A 19,616-nucleotide genomic window follows, 5' to 3' on the forward strand; every position below is an offset into this window, starting at 1 on the left:
TTTTTTGATATTACACATGCTTCCTTTTAAGATTTATATTTGGGGTTGGGGTTATGTTGTTCCTCCTACTAATATTGTCTTTAATATTTAAATTTTTTATTAATTATTTATAAGGAGAAAAAGATAGATTGGGAGATGGAAATTATAAAAGAGAAAAAAAAAGATTCCAAATAATAATACCGTTGAAAGTGTTGAAAGTATAGGCAGGCTGTAGGTGTTGAACTCATATAGCGGTAGGATTTTAATTGTATTTTAGCATATATTTTTAGAAAAACAGGTTAACTTGATTTCGCGGTTTGGGCAATGCTGGAAACGCGGTGATTGTTTTGCACGCTTTAGATTTCCAGCCTCAGCTCTGCTATTTCTGACATTGATTCCAGGTATCTTTAGAGTTTTTTTTTTAATAATTTGTTTAATCAAAACCCCACTTTTTATCAGCCATTTCCCATTGGTTTGGGTTTTGATCAAATATTTCATTTTCCAGATTCCTTTATTTATTTATTTTAATTACTCAATCCAATTTTGTTGAGTTCTTCTTGAATTTGGATTCAACATTGCATTTTATTGATATTTTAGCCTAAGTTTTGATAGCAGTTAGTCATAGTTTGATCAAGTTGATAAACCAAAATGCAGGAGTTATAATTCATAGTATTTAGCTTGGTTTTGATTTATAGGTTAAAAGTTGTGACACCAGGATTTTTGTTCATAGGTTGGTGATTGGATTTTGCGGGTATCCTATTTGTTGTGAAGCTTTTCTTTCCCTTCTGGACATTCAAGCCCTACGCTTTTATGATTTAGAAGGGAAAGAAAGCACAGGGATACTGAAGTTTTCCTTGCTGTTCTTTATAATTTAAAATCATATTATAAAAGAATGAGTTTCATCTCTGGCGCCATTTCGAGGCAAGTCTTGCCTGCTTGTGGTAGCCTATGTTTCCTTTGCCCTGGACTGCGTACAAGGTCTAGACAGCCTGTCAAGAGGTATAAGAAGATGATTGCCGAAATATTTCCGCGTAATCAGGTTTGTGTTTTCTGTAAATTCACACATTTTTTAATCCTAGTAATAATATAATGCTTTGTCATATTTTTGAAGATGAACTCAAGGGTTAGTTAAGTTAGCTCATGTATCATGTGTAAGGCTTGATAGTGCTTTTCCTAGATTTAAATACATTTGTTTATGTGCTACTTTGTAACGCAACCACGCAGGTGGCCACTGAAAGATGAGTTAAAACTAATATAAGTCAATCGTTATATAGGGTTTAGCTAAGCAAAACTTAGTCATAAAACTGTAATTTAATCATGTTAATCATTCTCTAACTTTATTGTGGATGATATTTGTAGTATTAGCATTTATTTGTCTTTTGTTGTAAACATTTTCTTCTTCAGCCTTACTAATCATATAACTTGAGCTATGTTTCTTCTGATAGGAGGAAGGACCAAATGAGCGCAAGATAGGAAAGCTGTGTGAATATGCTTCAAAAAATCCTTTACGCATCCCAAAGGTACAATATATTTGCAAGCCTCGGGATAATGCTTTTGATGTAATTGATGATATTTGAAGTGTGCATGCATTTGTTGTTAACATAAGAGATTATTAAAGTTATAATGCTTGTTAAGATCTGGTTATGACAAATGCCTACACTTTGCGCTTTTTTTTTTTTCTTAAAATGAAATTTTAGAAGTACTCACTATGAACATAAAGTTCAGATAAAGTACAATGAGTTTTTGTAGAACTCTGTGTAACAAGTTAGAAGTTTTTGATAAATAACTTTCAGGTTTTTATTTGGTTTAAGAACCTGAACTATCCTCATTGTCATTGGATCTAAGTGTTTTTCCTGTCATGTTGTGTGATAAAATATCTATCGAAGTGTTTTGAAAAGTAAATTATTTATTGGTTTAAGAAAGGCATTATTTAGCCATTTTTGCTGTAACATTTGTTCTGGGCATGCTTATCTCAACTTATCAAAATGAAGAACTATTTCCTGCAATATGCAAAGTTTATAGCAAGTCAATTATGTTAGTCCTTACTATAACTGATTCCTGCAAATTTTATGATCAGATCAGTACTTCCCTTGAGCAAAGGTGTTACAAGGAGTTGAGGAATGAGAAGTTTCAATCAGTGAAAACCGTTATGTGTATTTACAGGAAATTGTTGGTCTCTTGTAAGGAGCAAATGTGAGTTCCTTTTTATTTTTTTGCAAAATTTATGGGTTTCTATCTTACTGTTTTGGTCATGTGAAGACTATTGCATCATGAGATGTTTTGCATTTTATATACATACGTATATCTTGTCATTTCTTTCCCTTTCTAAGTGATTTTGGTATCCTATCTTTCTTCAACCACCATTAAAAAGAAAACAAGGAAATTTTATGCTCCAATTTGTTATCTGATAACTCTTCTTCTAGTCTTTGCTTAGGTGAGAGAACAAGTCTACTTCAACAAGGGAAATGCACCTATCCAATAATAAAAATGCCTTGTACAATTTAATTAAGTTCTAAAAAAACTAGGTGGATGATTAAACTCTTAACCTCTGCGTAAAGGACCAAAGATATGAAAACTTCCATACTGCTTTTCTCTGTAATAAAATACCCTTTGATGAACTTAATGGGCAACGACTTTGGGGATGGATAATGGATCATTATAATTTACAATTAACATGTTGCTTGAGTTGACTAGATATTTTAGCTAGTTGCAAGTTCCAGATAATGCAAGACATTTTTCTATGGTATAGTCTATAGAGAAGATGCTCTTATTGATTGAAACTTGTTACACCTTTATGACCTCTTCTCTGGAATTTGCTAATTTTAAGTGTTGTATTATTTACATTGGTAAAATGTAAGTGATCATGTCTCTTGATCAATGTTGTCTTTGGCACTCCCCAAATGATATGCTTGGAAAGATGAATTTGAAAGAGTGGATATGGGGTTAATTTATAAAATGTGATAACGAAATGCACACACTATGCACAAATTGGTTAAGCCTTAATATGCCTATACATTTGAAAGATATAAAATGATGAATTTTAAAATCCCAAATACCTATAGGTACTGCAATCAATAAAGGCATTCAACTAATCCAAGCACTTTATACACAATTTCCATATCAATCATGTTCATCCTTTTACCAATAGACAGAAATATCTAGATTGTAGTTTCAAGGGTAATATATCAAGCTAATGACTAAAATAATTTTAATTTGCTTATACTTGTAGTTTTTCCCTGAACTCACTTTATTTCTGGTTATCATTACTTTTTTAGGTCATTATTTTCTAGTAGCTTACTGAGCATTATACAGACACTGCTGGATCAAACACGGCATGATGAAATGAGAATTATAGGATGTCAGACTCTTTTTTACTTTTTAAATAATCAGGTTGGTGCTTTTGGCATTACTTGTATGCTTCTTACGTTGAATGGACTTCTAGTTTGCAGGGCATTTATTTTCAAAAGTTAGTATGTTTATGGAAACAGGCTTCAAACTCATTTTATCTTGCCAAATTTTGCAGAATGATGGCACTTGCATGTTTAAGTTAGAAGGCTTTATTCCAAAACTATGTCAATTAGCTCAAGAAACTGGAGAAAGTGAAAGGGAAAAAAATCTACGTGCAGCTGGGTTGCAAGCACTTTCTTCAATGGTATACATTCACATGGCTACTTTTCTTTTTGAAATTCATGATTATGTCAACTTTTAGCTGGGTTTCTGGAAAATAGATGATAAAATGAAACCTTAAATCATATAACTGATACTAACAATTATAAAGTTCTGGAAAACTAAACCTGAAGGAACTAATCTTCTGCATGTATAATGAAGGCAGAAGAAACTAAACCAGAAAGTTATGCCATGTATTACCATGAACGAACTTTGGTGGAGTAATGCTGAAGTATGGCATTTCCCCTTTTTTTGAAGTTTATGATGCAGGACTCTGTGAGTTGGGTTTTTCAGTAAGGTTAACTTATTAGACTAATGGAAGTAGATTACTTTTTCCACTAATCAAGATTTAGTGTTAGTCTATTTTTCCAATTACTTTTGGAACTCCCCCCTCTCAATGGTAGTGCTTAGGAATCTAGGAAAAGAGGAAAATAAATTCAAACCCAAATAAGATTGGAGAATATCCTGTGAACATGGGTTGTTTCATGAACCTAACTTCCTACAATGATGGAAAGTTAAAGTTCATTAAAGATTTGTTTTTATAACACTCTTTCACATTAATTTTTTGGAACTCCTAATAGTGGTCAATTGTAGACACCACAATGAATATTGTTTATTTATTTAACCTACCTTATTTTGCCTCAGCCCTTTAGCTGGTCCTAAACTTAAAACAGGGGCAAATCTAGGGTGGGGCTGGCAGGTAAAGGTAAAATTGCACTTTGGCCCCCCTAAAAATAATAAAATTTTGATTTAATCCTTTAAAAATTGCATTTTTACCATCATAAAAATTACAATTTAATGTCGGCCCCTCTAAAAAATTCTGGCTTCGCCCCTGCCTTAAAATGGTCTCAAAGTTTGAGTTTATGTTGTTCCCTCCTCTCTCTCAGTTGTAGTGCTTAGAAAAGCAGGGAAAAAGGAAAATAAATTCAAACCCAGATAAGATTGGATACCTTCCTGTTGGTCTAAGCGTCGCCTTGGCTGGAGTATAGATGGTGATGATATGTGGCATGGGAACTGAAACGTAGTATGGTAGTATTGGGCCTTTGACATTGACAATTGCATTTGGTCAAGCTCATTTAAATGGATTGTGTGCTCAAGCTTACTTATGGATCCAGCCTCATTACTAGTTCAAGCTCTTTTTAAATCCTTTTTCCAATTCATTTTGAATCCAGAGCCTGATATCTCATTTAAATCCATAATCAGAGTGATAGAATCTCACATATTACAGAGCTAGGCACCCTTGTGAGCAAATCATAATGAGCCAAAAGAAATCTATGTATTTAGATAAAATGGTTAAACAAGCACAAATAAAGCTAGGCTTTAACCAGCACAGACACAGTTTTGTTCCCTTGCAGTCTTAGGCAGTAGATTTCTTTTGGCACATTATGACGATTCCAAATGAAGATGGGGGAAGGATAACACTTAGACTTTGATCCACTAATAGAAGGATAACAGATATTGGGGCAATATTGGGTTCTTACTCTTACGTTAAATGGTAGTATTAACATCATAGAATATTAGAAGTCAGTCTTATGATTCCTGCATCTAATCTTCATCTGATGTGTTCTTGACATGATTCTTTTTAGTCCAAAACCATATGACATAACAAATCTTATTTTTCCCCCACCTTTCCTTCCAAGAAAGAAAGGAAGAATTCTAAGGTTGCTATATTTGGCTATTCAAAATGCAATCTTTATTTATTTTAATCTTGGATGTTCAGACAATAGCATTATGGCAACTCTGTGTCTGACTTTTAGAAACGTAAACTGGAAATGGTTGTAAATGGCAATAATATTTTCCATTTCACCAATTATTTCTTTCCTCCTTACAGCTTATGTTTTCTCAATGTTCTATTGTATATATAAATATTCTAATGCATGTTCAATTATCTATTTTCTTGTCTAGATTTGGTTTATGGGCATACACTCTCACATTTCGGTGGAATTCGATAATGTAAGCAGATTCAGACCCATTTACATGTCTTTGCAAGTTTATTTCTACGTTATTCATTTCATTAATTTTATTCATTGCTTATATTTGCATGTTTTCTGTTATAGTAATAGGTTTCATTTGTAAATCCTCAAATGAGGTAATTCATGACTTTCTGATCTGGGCAAAGCATCAAGATAAAAAGTATGATTAAGTATGATTATTTGTTTCTTATATACAAATTGTTATGTGTAATTGTTAAGGTCACGAGTTATGAATTGAGTCACCGGATAAACTACGGGAAAGTTCACTTTGATTGAGGGAGCCTTCCCCTTGTTGCAATTTCTACCACGAGAATAACCTATAATGAATAATATTGTGAAACTCATCGAAGGGAGCTCCTAACCTTAGACTCATTAGAAAGAGAAAGTCATAAACCTCTATAAATTAGAATAATTTCTGTCTTGTTTTATTACTAAGAATGGTCCCCTTAAATAGAGGTTACATAGGGTTTTATTCTTTTCAACTAATTAACTTGTAGAATAAGAAACTATAATTAATGAAATTAAAATTAGGGACTTTTAAGTGCAAGAAAATACTTCCTAAATAAGTTATTCTAATTAGGAATATTACTAAAATAATGTTAATCTTATTTCCATCTTTGGCACTTTTGACTTCTTGTCTTTCAAGGCATCCATAACGGTAATTCAAACTTATCTTCTGGTTATTTCCATGTTTGTTCCATTGAAAAATATTTGCATTGGTGATGCATATATATAACCAACATTTTCTATGAACTTTGTGAATGTTGTTTAATCTCATTTTTGCATTAAAGCCATTTTCAATTATCAAAAAACAGATTGTTTCAGTAGTCTTGGAAAATTATGAAGACCCAAGGAAAAATTTGGAGAACCATAATGGTGGCAAAAGTCAGTTGGAAAAAGAAGTGGTAAAGGATGAGGGTCATGACTCTCCATCACCAGATGTCCCCATAACATTTCCTTCTTGGGACACAATTGTGAATGACAATGGAGAACAAAATGTCTCAGTGTAATCCCATGACACATTTATACATTCTACCTATTTATTTTAAATAAGGGTAAACTATACCATTAGTCACTAAACTATAAATAAGTTTTCATTTTGGTCACTTAACTAAAAACAGTTACAATTATTAAACTATTCGAAAATTTTCATTTAAGTCATTGAACTATTCAAAAGTTTTTATTTAAGTCACTAGGCTGTTGAGTCTTTTTTTTTTTAAAGTTCCGCCAGCGAGCTTTAAGTGACAATTCAACGATTGATACGGTGGATCAATACCCATTGAGAGTAAAAGAACATACCATATATCCAAGTCGGTCTGATGGTCAATGTTAGAGATTGAAGAAAAAAGCTGTTTGGAGTTTGGTTTGTAGATTGTGACTTTCAAAGTTGTTTTATGTAAAAACTAAATAGTAGAAAAGAAGGGGAAAGAGAGCCTTCGATTGGTATAGGCAGTGTGAATAGAGAAATCCATATAGAATCGATTTTAACAGCCTAGTGATTTAAATGAAATCTTTTGAATAGTTCAATGACCAAATTGTAACTTTTTTAGTTAAGTGACCAAAACGAAAATTTACCGTAGTTTAGTGACTAACAGTGTAGTTTACCTTTAAATAATTACCTTTGAATGGGTTTATTTCTTTTTATTCTCACAGGGAAGACGCCCAAAATCCCAGCTTCTGGTCCAGAGTTTGCTTACATAACATGGCAAACCTAGCCAAGGAAGCTACAACAGCAAGACGTGTTCTTGAGTCTTTGTTCCGTTACTTGGATAGTGAAAACTTATGGACTCTTCAAACTGGTCTTGCCTTTCCAGTCTTAAAGGATATGCAGCTTTTAATGGAGAGCTCTGGTAGCATGCATTTTCAACAGTCAATATGTCTGACTTTTTTCTGTTTCAGTTTTCTTTCTATCAAATTATATATATATATATTTTTTTTTATTACTAAATTTTTTGACTTGTAACGAGTTTGAGAAATTGATACTATTTATTTTTTCTCTGTTTGCAGGACAGAATACACATTTTTTGCTGTCATTATTAGTTAAGCATCTTGACCATAAAAGTGTTCTCAAACAACCTGACGTGCAACTTCAGATTCTAGAGGTTACATCCTCCCTTGCTCGATATTCAAAAGTTGAGCCTTCTGTAGCAATACTTGGTGCAGTTAGTGATGTTATGAGGCATTTACGAAAGAGCATACATTGCTCACTTGACGATGCAACTCTGGGAGTTGAAACTATAAATTGGAACAAGAACTTTAAAGAAGCTGTAGATAACTGCCTTGTACAGTTATCGCAAAAGGTGGGATTACTCTCTTGTGTTTTATTCTTGTTGGACATTTCAAATTTAGCTAGCTACTGTGAACAGGTTGGAGATGCAGGTCCAATTCTTGATGCTATGGCTGTGATGTTGGAGAACATCTCAAATATTACAGTTATAGCTAGAGCTACAGTCTCTGTTGTCTATCGAACTGCTCAAGTTATTGCTTCAATTCCAAATCCATCTTATCTAAACAAGGTAACAATCATAATTTTAATGATCTTTTTTTCTTCATGAACATTTCATAGTGTTGTCTGCAGTTTTTTTATTTGGTGTTTCTTTGCACCTATAGGCTTTTCCTGAGTCATTGTTCCATCAATTACTCCCAGCTATGGTCCACCCTGACCATGAAACACGAATTGGTGCTCACCGTATCTTTTCTGTTGTGCTTGTCCCAACTTCAGTTTGCCCTCAACAATCCTCTGTTCCTCCATTAACAAACAAAGCCATTCCAAGAACACTTTCAAGAACTGTCTCTGTCTTTTCTTCATCAGCTGCCCTTTTTGAGAAGCTAAGGAAGGAGAAATCTTTCTCAAGGGGGAATGGTTATATAGAAAAACAAAGTATTGTTAATGAGGGAAGTAATAATATGATTCTGAATAGATTGAATTCATCTTATAGTCGAGCATCTAGTTCAAGAAATCTGTATGTACCTTTGCAAACAGATAAAAATTCTCTGAGCAATTCAAATACACAATCTGTGAGTATTTGTCAAATGATTAACCCTTTGAAATTTGGTTTATCTGTATGTGTTTTTTTGAAACATTTTGTATTTGTTAAACTTCAGGAGGCCCATTCTCTACGGCTTAGTAGCACCCAGATCAGTCTCTTGCTTTCATCAATTTGGGCACAGTCTGTCTCTCCTCAAAATACACCACGAAACTATGAAGCAATTGCTCATACATACAGCCTAGTGTTGCTCTTCTCTCGAGCCAAGGTAATTTCTCAACTGATGCTACCTTAAAGGAATTTGTTTTACATGAGTTACTGATTATGTCTTGCATGTAACTGATATTTATTCTTTCCTGGAGGTCTAATTTCTGTATTTTCATTTTTATGTAATGCAGAATTCTAGCAATGAGGCTCTTGTTCGTAGTTTCCAGCTAGCCTTTTCATTGCGATGTATCTCTCTTAATGAAGGAGGTGAGTGTTCAAAGTTGAAGCTGTCCTTACCCTCACATGGATTTTACCAGTGTCTACTTCTCCTTGTCTTACTCTTTCATGACAATCCCAGCAAACAAAAAATAAAACTAGAGGATAGAACATGTCTTGCATGAAAATGAATTCATGTAACGTGTAATTATAGTAGTAGTCACAAATGTTTAGCACCTACATGGATGACACCAAGGTTTCTCTCCTGCAGAAGAAAAAAGGAACCAATAATTCTGATGGATTGGAAATGCAAGAAGCTCTCTTGAGGACATAAAACCAGTAGGAAATATAGCACAGATCTGTTCTTTCAAATCTTACCTTTAAGTGAAGCATCTTAATCAAACTGCCAGCTTGCCACATATACAAACACTAGTCAGTATTTTGAAAGATTCAAGTTTTTGAGTCAGATTAGTAAATGGTCCAAACTTATGTTTTGCCCCATCTCTTATAAATTCTTTTCATGAATGCTGCACATACTACAGTGAGAATGGTTAGGAAGATGTATTGGTTCATTATGGTTGGATTCTGATGAAACAACTAATTTGATATATGTTATTGGGGTTTCGTCTCTTTAATCTAAATTTCCACTAATGCTGCAGGGCCACTTCCACCATCATGTCGTAGATCACTTTTCACCTTGGCAACATCAATGATCCTATTTTCATCAAAAGCATCCAATATTCTTCCTATTGTCTATTCTACGAAGGTTGCTCTTAGAGAAAGAGTGGTAAGGAACACTTACCACTTATCTGTAATGTGATGTAGTCTCCATATTTTCTTTTCTTCTACCTTTCTTTCATCTCTTTTTTTAATTATATTTTGGTGCTTTCCAAGGCAATTTAAATATCTCAAATCCAGATAGATCTTTTCATACCATTGTTCTATGATTAATAGGTTGATCCATTCTTGCACTTGGTGGAAGATTGCAAGTTGAAGGTAGTTGACACTGGGTCTGACCGACCAACAAATGTTTATGGATCTAAAGAAGATGACGATTTGGCTGCAAAGACACTCTCACAAATTCAGATTACCCCAGAGCAAGATAATGAAAGCCTTGCTTCTGAGATCTTGAAAAGCTTGGGAATTTCGTCAGAAGTAAGCTTTTCTATTCCAAGAATCTTTGACTCCAATATATAATTTGAAGAGCTAGTAAATTCTGTTGTAATTGCCTTACACTAATATCTGGTGCATATATATGTATATGCAGCCTGAATTGTCCAATACACGAGCACAGCTGTTAAGTAAATTCTTGCCAGATGATGTGTGTCCTCTAGGTTCCCACTTGACTATCGATCAACTGCATAAAGAATATCAAGCTGGTGCGGAAGAGAGTAAATCTACCAAGGAGGTAAATCTCTTCACTCTACCTTCCAAATTTTATCTTTCAATGCTTGGACATGTGATTTCTTTTGCTCTGCAGGATGATGCTTTTGCAGAACCATTTGAATGTCAAACCAAGGATGGTTCAGGGTTTTCCCAGGAAACTCCAAAACCCTTGGATGTTAATCAACTCCTTGATTCAGTATGTCAGCTATGCCAGTCTTTTTACATGTCTCAAAGTACAAGCGACACATTTTACATGATTATTTGCTCTACTACCACAGGTATGGGAGACTTCAGATCAGTTCGGAAGAATATCTGTCTCAACAGGACCTGACATGTCTTACAAGGATATGGCCCATCATTGTGAGACACTCCTAACCGGGAAACAGCAGAAGATGTCTGATTTGATGAGTGTCCACCTGAGACAAGACAGCTATTTTCAAAATCCTTTTCATGCAGAACAGGTAGCCTCTAAGTCCATGTTAGTTGGGATTCAACGGCCCTTGATTTAATCAAATTCATGCATGTTTAAATATTGGACTTCCCATGGGCTTATATTAAAACTGAGCCACACCACCTACTATAAATTGGTTTTAGATAGGATGCTTATTATGGTCTCAGAACTTTGGTTCTATTGTATTGTTCATCCTGTCTATAATACTATGCGAGCTTGACGACTCCTAGTGAGGGTGTCCATGGGTAGGTCGGGCTACATGTGAGAGTGTTAAGGGGTGTTATCCCATGTCTTTTAACTAATGAGATTCCCGTGATCTAACATCCACTCCCTAACTCAAAAACGCAGCCTGGCCCTGTCTTTGAGCAAACAAGTGGTACCAACTCATTGCAACAGCCTGTTGGCACTCTTCCAATGCTGTGTGCAACTGAGTACCAGAACCATCTCCAGCCCTTCAGTTTTCCGTCCTCAACTCCATATGATAACATCCTAAAAGCTGCTGGTTGTTGATCCTGTAAAATCACGGAATTAAATTCCCCCCCCAAAAAAAAAAAAAGCAAAAAGGAACATCCGGCAATTGTTCCCGTAGAAGGAAGAAAGTATCCATCACAAGGTTGAAAATGCCGCTGAACTGTCGTTTTTAGGGCTCAAAGATGTTTCAGCTGCAACAAAACTACCATACTTGCTTCTTGGTATACAAAGTAAGGCTAGCGTTTAGTTGTGTTTATTACCTTTTTTGAGCATTTAATCCATCCATTCATTCATTAATTTATTGTTTTCCCATTTGCTTTGATTATTTTATGAAGTTTTCCAGGAGATAGTAAGACTTCCCCTCTCTTCATATTGTAAGTAATCTACTTATTTGCAGTCATATAATATCTGGGCATGAATGTATAAGTGTCTCATCAGTTTCTTGGTTTCTAACAACAGGTTTGACTGACTAGTTGGCCCAGTGGTTGAAGTCACTTCAATATGATTTTTCATTATTCCTTTCCTCCTTTATCACTTTTTTCTTTTTCCTAACTACGAGGTTGTTTATATATATACTGTATATATATATTTCATATTTTGACTGAATTATTGTCACCCATTAACTGAGTTTCAACTCAAATGTAAAGTTACTAAAAGCTTCATATTTTTTAACAAAATAATATCAAAGATAATTTCTTTTTACATATAAAATCTAAAAAAATTGCTTTGACATTTTAACTTCACTATTTCAACCAAAGCTATATTTGGTTGTTATATCATTTTTTTAAAAAATTTATCATATAAACTTTTCATCCACATAGTAAATAATAATAATAATAATAATAATAATAATAATATCCGCATAGATGCATTGCCCCGTGTTGTGATGCCTTTGCTATGGTGTATAATATTTTATTCACACTAAAATTGTCACTGAAAAAAAAATATTTCATATATATTTTATTTTTAAAATAATAATATTGAGTTAATTGAGTCTTAATTTAATTGTTGCGGTTGTTATTACTACAATTACAAGAATATGGTTTTAAGTACATTTGAGAGCAAATTTATCAGTAAATAATATATAAAATAATAATATTGAAAATAATTATTTTAAAATAATTAAAAATGGCTAAATATTTTTTATTGATGTGAAATTAGATAAATAATAGTAGTTCTTTACTTAATTATTTTTTGAAGTTAGTTTAATTAAATTTTTTTTGAAGTTAGTTATTTCAAATATGTGAAATTTTTTAAAAAGTAGTAATTTATTTTATTTTATTTTTAATTATTTTTTTCATGTATATTATGCATAGATATCTCCAATATTCTTAATTTACTTTTACTTGTTTATGTAGATATGTTGTAGATTTTTGTTTTCTCATCTTTATTGATGTATAAAATTTGCAAATATATATATTGTTTTAGTACAAAGAAAATTATGTGTTGGTGAAATTTATCAAATTACTTATATAATATAATATAATATAATATAATATAATAGAGGTAAAAAACCTCTGGTCCCTTTTAATTTCAATATTGAGTAAATTAGTCCCTTTAAAAAATTTGAGTAATTTAATCCCTGTCAATATTAAAAATGAACAACTAAGAACAATTAATCACGACATTAATATTTTCCATCAATTGAACATAATTTTAGTTGGTTTAATAACAAATTTAGGTCTCAATGTTTATATATTTTCTGTAAATGTTGACAAAATGTGTAAATGTTACAAGCTAAATATGTTAAAAATCAAGACCAAATTGATAAAAATACATAAATGTTGCAATATAAATTTATTAAATCAAGACAAATTGGCATATTGTGTGAACTTAGAGAGCTAAATTTGTTATTATACCAACAAAAATATGTACAATTGATGAAAAATATTAACCTTGTGATTAATTATACTTAATGGCACACTTTTGAAATTGACAGGATTAAATCGGTTTGACTTTTTGAGATGGACTAATTTGCTCAATATCAAAATTGAGAGAGACTAGAGAAGTGTTTTTACCTATAATATATTAGCCAATTAAATTTTATTAAATTATTTAGAAACAGTTAAAATATACCATAAGTCCCTATACTTTTCAAGAATTTAGAATTTAGTAAATTTACTTTTATTTTAAAAAATTTAGTCTCTCTACTTTTCAAAATTTTAAATTCAGGTCTAACTATTAACACAGTTAAATTCTTTTTTGTTACATTTGTTGGCATTACATTTTGAAATAATAATAAAAACCACTTAGTGTCCATATAATTAAAAAAATAGTTATATAATTAACCTTAACAAAAAATATTTTAAAGATGGTAAAAGTTGGACCTAAATTTTGAAATATGAAAAATGAAGGGAGTAAATTTCAAATTCTCGAAACGTACAGGGACTTTTAACAGATTTTAACCTTTAAAAAATACCACGTAAAGAGGTTTCAGTTAGAATCCTCGAAAGTGGGCCTTTTTTTTCCAGTAAACTATACTTTGATTAACGCTAGCCGTCCGATGGAAAATAAGAAAATTGGACCGTTGGATCTAAAGTTCTATAACTAAAACCTGGGTTCACAAAGCAACTACTCATTGTTACTCTTTAACGCTTAAAGGCAGCTCCTTTACCCTTCTTCATCTCCAGCCTTCATCTGCTTCTCCTTGACCCGAGGTACGTATGCCGACCCGTTAATTTAACGGATAGAAAATCCTTTTCTCTTTCTATTGTTTTAGATTAATGGGTTTCGTTTCATGATCTTGATGGTGCTCCAGGTTTTTTTTTCGTTAGTTCATTTTGCGTTTGTTATGAAGAAGAGATAGGAATTGTGTGTGTTTTTTCCGGTTTTATTTATTTTTTGGGATTAATATTTTTTCATTTCACGATTTGAGTTTGAATGGATTTGGTCAAATATTGAATTGAATAAGATCAGAAGATTGATTGTTTCATGGGTCGAATTGGTTGTTGATTTCAATATTTTATTTTGAAAGATAGGTTTTTTTTTTTGGGGGGGGGTTTCCCTTAAGGGAAAAAAGGGAAACAGAAATGGGATGGTATAGCATTCGCTAGGGAATTAGGATTTTCTGGGCTGTTTTTAATTCATAAGGTAGCAAAGGAAATTGATTTCCCCCCCCCCTTTTTTATAAGCTGTAACACTCCTAGTTCCATGAGGACTTTCATGGATCCCAAACTAGCATCTCATCATGGGGCATGTACCTTTAGAACCGGCTTTTTTTTATGGGCCAAAGAAAAAAAATGAAAACTAGCTCAATTAACAAGAACTGGATTGAAGGGTTTGTAGTTTACCATATATAATAGAATCCTCCCTGAATTTGGTAATAGAAGATTGTTATTCAGTGTGTTTAAGAGAGGTTTATTCTTCCATTCTTTAGGATTGATCGCATTGGCTCTTTTTGTTCTAATTATGTTACGATAAGTTTTTTTTTTTTGAAGTAAGATGGTTCTATATCTTGTCTTGTTAATGTCTTTATCTTTTATCAGTCAGTTATTTGCGTGGGAACTTGGCTAAGCTGGGTCATTGTTAGCTACTACTTAAATTTAAGCCCTGAAGATATTAAATTAAGACAATAGAATAGGGTACCATAGATCTTTCTCTTAACCACTCTAGATGGTGATTATTATGCATTTCTTTGTGATGGCCTTCTGGGAGATGGAGAGGATTTTCTTTTGCATTGTGTTAGAAGATGGTAGTTGTTGATTGAAAAGGAAAAGACAAATAACAAATAAAGTTTTTAAATTCTGAATAACGTTTCAAATTGCCACTGATCTGATGGATGTCATTTCGAGTGATGTATTGCACATTGTTGTGAATCTTAGAATATGAATAGGAGTCATTATTGTTTTCCCTTGAGAGGGAGTACTAAACAGTACCCCGTGAGGCCTCTAGTACTGCACTAGGATTGTAAATGTCAGCTTATTTGAATTTCTTTTCCCTTATGGTTTTCAATATGCAAGGAAATACATTAGCTGATGAATATATTTTGATAATTATGTTCTAAATAAGTGTTCCTTTTTTGACAATAAGTTTTTTAGCGTACAACTTTTGCTACTGGTATTCTGGTTCTTTGTTTGATTGCCTGCCATCTAGTTGTTCTTTCAGAATATTACTTTCAAATTCATTATCGTCACACGAAATTTTACGTCATTTTCGTTCATGAGCATGGTTTCTTGTCTTACAGCTTGAAAATGGCAGCAAAGTATATAATTGCTTCTGTTGCGGGATCATTTGCCATTGCTTATGTATCTGATCTGCTTGTTTCTGATAGTAAGATTTTTGGAGGTAAGTTGTTGTTGTCTTTTGAAGCTTTTTATTATTTGATTATTGCAGAGTTTTAAGAATTGGTCTCTCCTTCCCAACTCAGGGACCACGCCTTCCACTGTTTCAAACAAGGGATGGTGGGAAGAAACTGACAAAAAATTTCAGGCTTGGCCCCGCACAGCTGGTCCTCCAGTCGTGATGAATCCCATCAGCCGCCAGAATTTCATCGTGAAGTCTGGTTCTGAATCTTGAAGACCTAAGTCTTGCATTTGGTTTTGTCAATGATTTCAGTTTTAATTGCTACTCCCTGTGAATAAATTCTGGTGCCAGACTTTGTTTAGTCTGGCTTTGCATTTGGAGGCATTCTTTGTTCTTTTTACAATTTTTGAACTCAATCTGTCTAGAGGACGATATTGTTCATGCTTGATCTCAATAAATTTCTCTGAAGCAATACCAAAGTGCCAATTTTTTTTGAATTGGATGTAATTGTAATACTTCAATTACTGAGACAATTGGGGAATTACATTGGATTGATGACTTTTTATTTTTTATTATAAAAAATTCTCTTTTTTAAGATATAATTATATTTTGCCTGTTAAACATGTCTAATGAATTAGAGTTTATTGTAATTATCTATAACTGATAATCAAGAAAATTAGAATATACTTGAGTACAATAAACTTTCGCTAGATTTTGACACAGTTTTCTCGTAATATTTGGATACGTGAAGTGTTGTCTAACATGTATATTTGTAGAGGAAAAATATACTATAGCTTTATTTTAGTTTAGAGTGACTTGCTTGTGGTTAAGTAATCCCATGGGCAGTGAGCGCCTTCCTTTACTTGAGTGGCAAGCAGTTGGCAAATCTGCATTGGGATAGCCTCTCTTTAATTTGATAATAATAAAAAGCCCAATAAATAATTAAATAAGAATTTCAGATTAATTTTAAACAATTTAAACAATCCATTTCAAATTCTATTAAAGTAATAATAATTTTATCCTATTAGAATTTATGTTAAAATTATTTAATTAAAATAGGTTGTAATTAAGTTTTTGCTAATTGTCTATTAATCCCATAGCCATTTAATCATAGAGTCAAACCACTACAAATAACATAATTGAACTTTCCATTATATACCATTACAAAAGCTAATTATATTATTAAGCTCTAATATGATAATCTTATTATATGTGTTACCCTCAAAGGATATTCGTAATCTCTTAAGGTTTAATCTATTCATCTAGTTTGATCACTTTTATCTCATTCTCACCATTGTATTTACTATAATGAAAATGATATTTTTTAAATTAGTTATAAGTAACTAATTTGTCCAAACAAATAGCTCGTGACAATGTTCTATTTTCATAAACAATACAATACCATTGAGAGGATAAATTTACTCTTAATTGAGCTCAGGTTCCATTATTATAAGTGAAGTTATGTTATGCATAAATCATATAGTCAACATACCAGCTTTTAGCTTACTACATTGAGATCCAAATGATTTCAATACATCAAAGTATATAAGCATATGCTTACATAGTTATTCACTTATTCAGTGTTTAGGTAAGTCACACTATGAATGTCATAAGTGCACTAATGCTTTAATGTTGGGATCCATGTCTCTTCATTCAATTTCCATAGGCGACATCAAATGTTAACATCTCCTTGGATGAAGACAAGGTTAATTTGGGCTTAATAAGAGCTTTATACCTTTAAAACAAAGGAAAACTACGATGTTGTTAGAATTTGTACGCCGAGACACTCTAATGTTTAAACCAATAAAAAGGAAGTCATGAAAGTTTGAAAGAATATTTTAGTATCTCAATGTAGTAGTTGTTTCTATCTTGTCATTCTTGACATCATGTAAGGACTAATGTACAATTGGCTAGAGTATGTGTCTTTTATTTGATAGGACCGTGCCTTTAGCTGCTTGTTGATTTTGTTATTCGATTATCATTAGTGTTGTTAGATTTTGACAAATTATATGTTGCCTAATCATTTCATGCTATTTACGTTTTTATGAATTTGAATATTTAAATATTATTGTCTTAAGTTAAAAATGTAATCAACTGATTATGTAATTGATTATCATTAAATATTGTTAGATTTTGTCTAGTCTTTCATGCTATTTTAATTTTTTGTAGAATTTAAACTTTTAGATCATTAAAACTCTTAAATCTAATATCTAACTTTAAACCAATACATAAATCAATTGATAATTAAAATATCGAAATTATTTCAAACACAACCAAGTAATTAAATAATTCATTTCCATCAATTAATTTGCTTTAATCCAATTATGCACACTCTACAACGACCATGAACCATGAATACAACATCTCACCTAACAAATATACAACAATTTATTAGTGATAACATTAGTACACTATTATTATTATTTGTTACTATATTTTTCGTTACCGACGCAAAACCTAATATAACCTAGATATCGGCTCGCGATCCATATATTAAGACTCGTATGAAAGGCTCGCAAGCCTAGTTCACATGTCCTTAGATATTCACAGTAGAGGGTGCGAAGGTAAACAAATAGATCAGTGAACACATATTAAATTAGGAAGTATACGTGTTGTATGCATAGAGCCTACCTAAGACGTTACTTTGATGAACAATAACCGCATCTTATAAATACCCGATTATCCTCTCCTTGAAGACATAGAGGAAAAACACTCAACATTATTATTATATTATTATGCATCCAACAATAATTTTTAAGTACCATTGCAATATGGTATATCATGTGACAGTGACTAAAAGTTTAATGTTATGGGCTGTCTTTTACAAGGTCTTTTATGAGCTGGCTTTTATCCTATTTTCATATATATTTCTTTTTATTTTGCTTTTAATATATATATTGGATGGGTGAAATTTTAATAGTGAGGCTCTTTCGCTTTAAATTTTTAGAAGTTTTTTATTCATATTTTTTTGCTGTCATATATATTTTGTGTTATATATTGGAATTATTTTGTGTCGGTTTTTCCGCTGTGCCTTTTTATTTTTAAATTTTATTAATCCAATTAATATTATTAAAAATTTAAATAACCTGTTAGAACACTAAATTTATTTATGGGTCGGGCTATTTATCTATGTCTGAAGGTCCGTCTAAAATTTAGGATGATTATTTAAAATATTATGCCTAAAAAATGGGTTGAGCAAAAAGTTAGACCTGTTTAAATATGGGTTAAGCTCAGACTTGAATATTCAAAGCCTAAGCTTGGTCTGACTTGACATATTTAAGTTTAAATACTTTATTATATTATTTTTATATATTATGTAATTTGGAACACCATTAAAAAATAAACTATACTAAATAAATATACTCTAAAAATATTAAAATAAAGCTAAGATGACTATATAAAAATTTTAATAAATAAAAAATATAATATTAAATATAAAATAATTAATAAGAATATTTTTTAAAAATAATATGAGTAAGCCTAAATGGGTTTAATTAGTCTTTATAATATGATGTGTTTGAGCAAATTTCTAACCATATTTGGGCCGGACCAAATTTGATAAACATAAAATATTCAATAGCATGTTTAGACTGACTGAACCAATCCGACCTGACCCAGTTCTATTGAAGATTAATTTTATTTACTAAATTTATATAATAAATTTATTCTACTCAACCCATTAAATCAAATTTGTATATTTAGAGGAGCACGTTTCATCGTATCGTCCAATGTCTTTTTGTACAAATTAGTTAGAATAACACAAATTGACAACATAAGTCTTGCCATTATATTATTTGTTCTCTTCGGAAAAATGACAACAAATGTGTCTTTTCATTAAAAAAGAAAAGAAAAGTTAGGCAAATGTCAATTGTAAAAATAACAGAAATAGATGATTTTGGGTATAAACTGTTACATGTAAAAATACAGCATAATTTTAAAAAGAAAAAATATAGTGGGATTACCAACGATTAAAAAATGGACAGTTAATTGTAACAGTGGACCAACAGTTGGAAAATTTAAAATGAAAAAGAAATACCT

General features: G+C 31.9%; 2 protein-coding genes across 4 annotated transcripts; both read left to right on the top strand.

Moving 5' to 3' along the window:
- Positions 1–14: 14 nt before the first annotated feature.
- On the top strand, positions 15–11,942 carry LOC107920981 (protein SEMI-ROLLED LEAF 2). Of its 3 annotated transcripts, none has more exons than XM_016850825.2 (22): positions 15–380; positions 710–1,018; positions 1,425–1,499; positions 2,057–2,172; positions 3,255–3,369; positions 3,503–3,631; positions 5,551–5,598; positions 6,434–6,624; positions 7,272–7,468; positions 7,626–7,918; positions 7,985–8,134; positions 8,229–8,636; positions 8,724–8,873; positions 9,004–9,079; positions 9,688–9,815; positions 9,983–10,183; positions 10,296–10,436; positions 10,509–10,610; positions 10,693–10,875; positions 11,214–11,566; positions 11,672–11,710; positions 11,796–11,942. In XM_016850825.2, the coding sequence occupies exons 2-20, from the start codon at positions 872–874 to the stop codon at positions 11,373–11,375; spliced, it is 3,012 nt and encodes a 1,003-aa protein (XP_016706314.1). In that variant the 5' UTR covers positions 15–380; positions 710–871; the 3' UTR covers positions 11,376–11,566; positions 11,672–11,710; positions 11,796–11,942. The 3 variants fall into 3 exon arrangements, with proteins under 3 accessions (XP_016706314.1, XP_016706316.1, XP_016706315.1); XM_016850826.2 differs by having other exon boundaries at positions 56–380; positions 2,062–2,172; XM_016850827.2 differs by lacking the exon at positions 8,229–8,636 and having other exon boundaries at positions 55–380.
- Positions 11,943–13,781: 1,839 nt separating this feature from the next.
- Positions 13,782–16,050, top strand: LOC107921082 (uncharacterized). Its single transcript, XM_016850936.2, has 3 exons — positions 13,782–13,993; positions 15,520–15,620; positions 15,703–16,050. The coding sequence occupies exons 2-3, from the start codon at positions 15,527–15,529 to the stop codon at positions 15,849–15,851; spliced, it is 243 nt and encodes an 80-aa protein (XP_016706425.1). The 5' UTR covers positions 13,782–13,993; positions 15,520–15,526; the 3' UTR covers positions 15,852–16,050.
- Positions 16,051–19,616: the final 3,566 nt, after the last annotated feature.

Source organism: Gossypium hirsutum, chromosome A01, assembly GCF_007990345.1.
Source record: "Gossypium hirsutum isolate 1008001.06 chromosome A01, Gossypium_hirsutum_v2.1, whole genome shotgun sequence".
In the NCBI taxonomy this organism is placed as follows: Eukaryota; Viridiplantae; Streptophyta; class Magnoliopsida; order Malvales; family Malvaceae; genus Gossypium; species Gossypium hirsutum.

Bases quoted from the DNA above. Each gene is read 5' to 3' on its own strand.
- LOC107921082 (XM_016850936.2), top strand. From the start codon at position 15,527: ATGGCAGCAAAGTATATAATTGCTTCTGTTGCGGGATCATTTGCCATT. The intron at 15,621-15,702 runs GTAAGTTGTTGT...TTCCCAACTCAG, and splicing joins TGATAGTAAGATTTTTGGAG to GGACCACGCCTTCCACTGTT.
- LOC107920981 (XM_016850825.2), top strand. From the start codon at position 872: ATGAGTTTCATCTCTGGCGCCATTTCGAGGCAAGTCTTGCCTGCTTGT. The intron at 6,625-7,271 runs GTAATCCCATGA...TTATTCTCACAG, and splicing joins GGAGAACAAAATGTCTCAGT to GGAAGACGCCCAAAATCCCA. The intron at 10,437-10,508 runs GTAAATCTCTTC...TTTGCTCTGCAG, and splicing joins AGAGTAAATCTACCAAGGAG to GATGATGCTTTTGCAGAACC.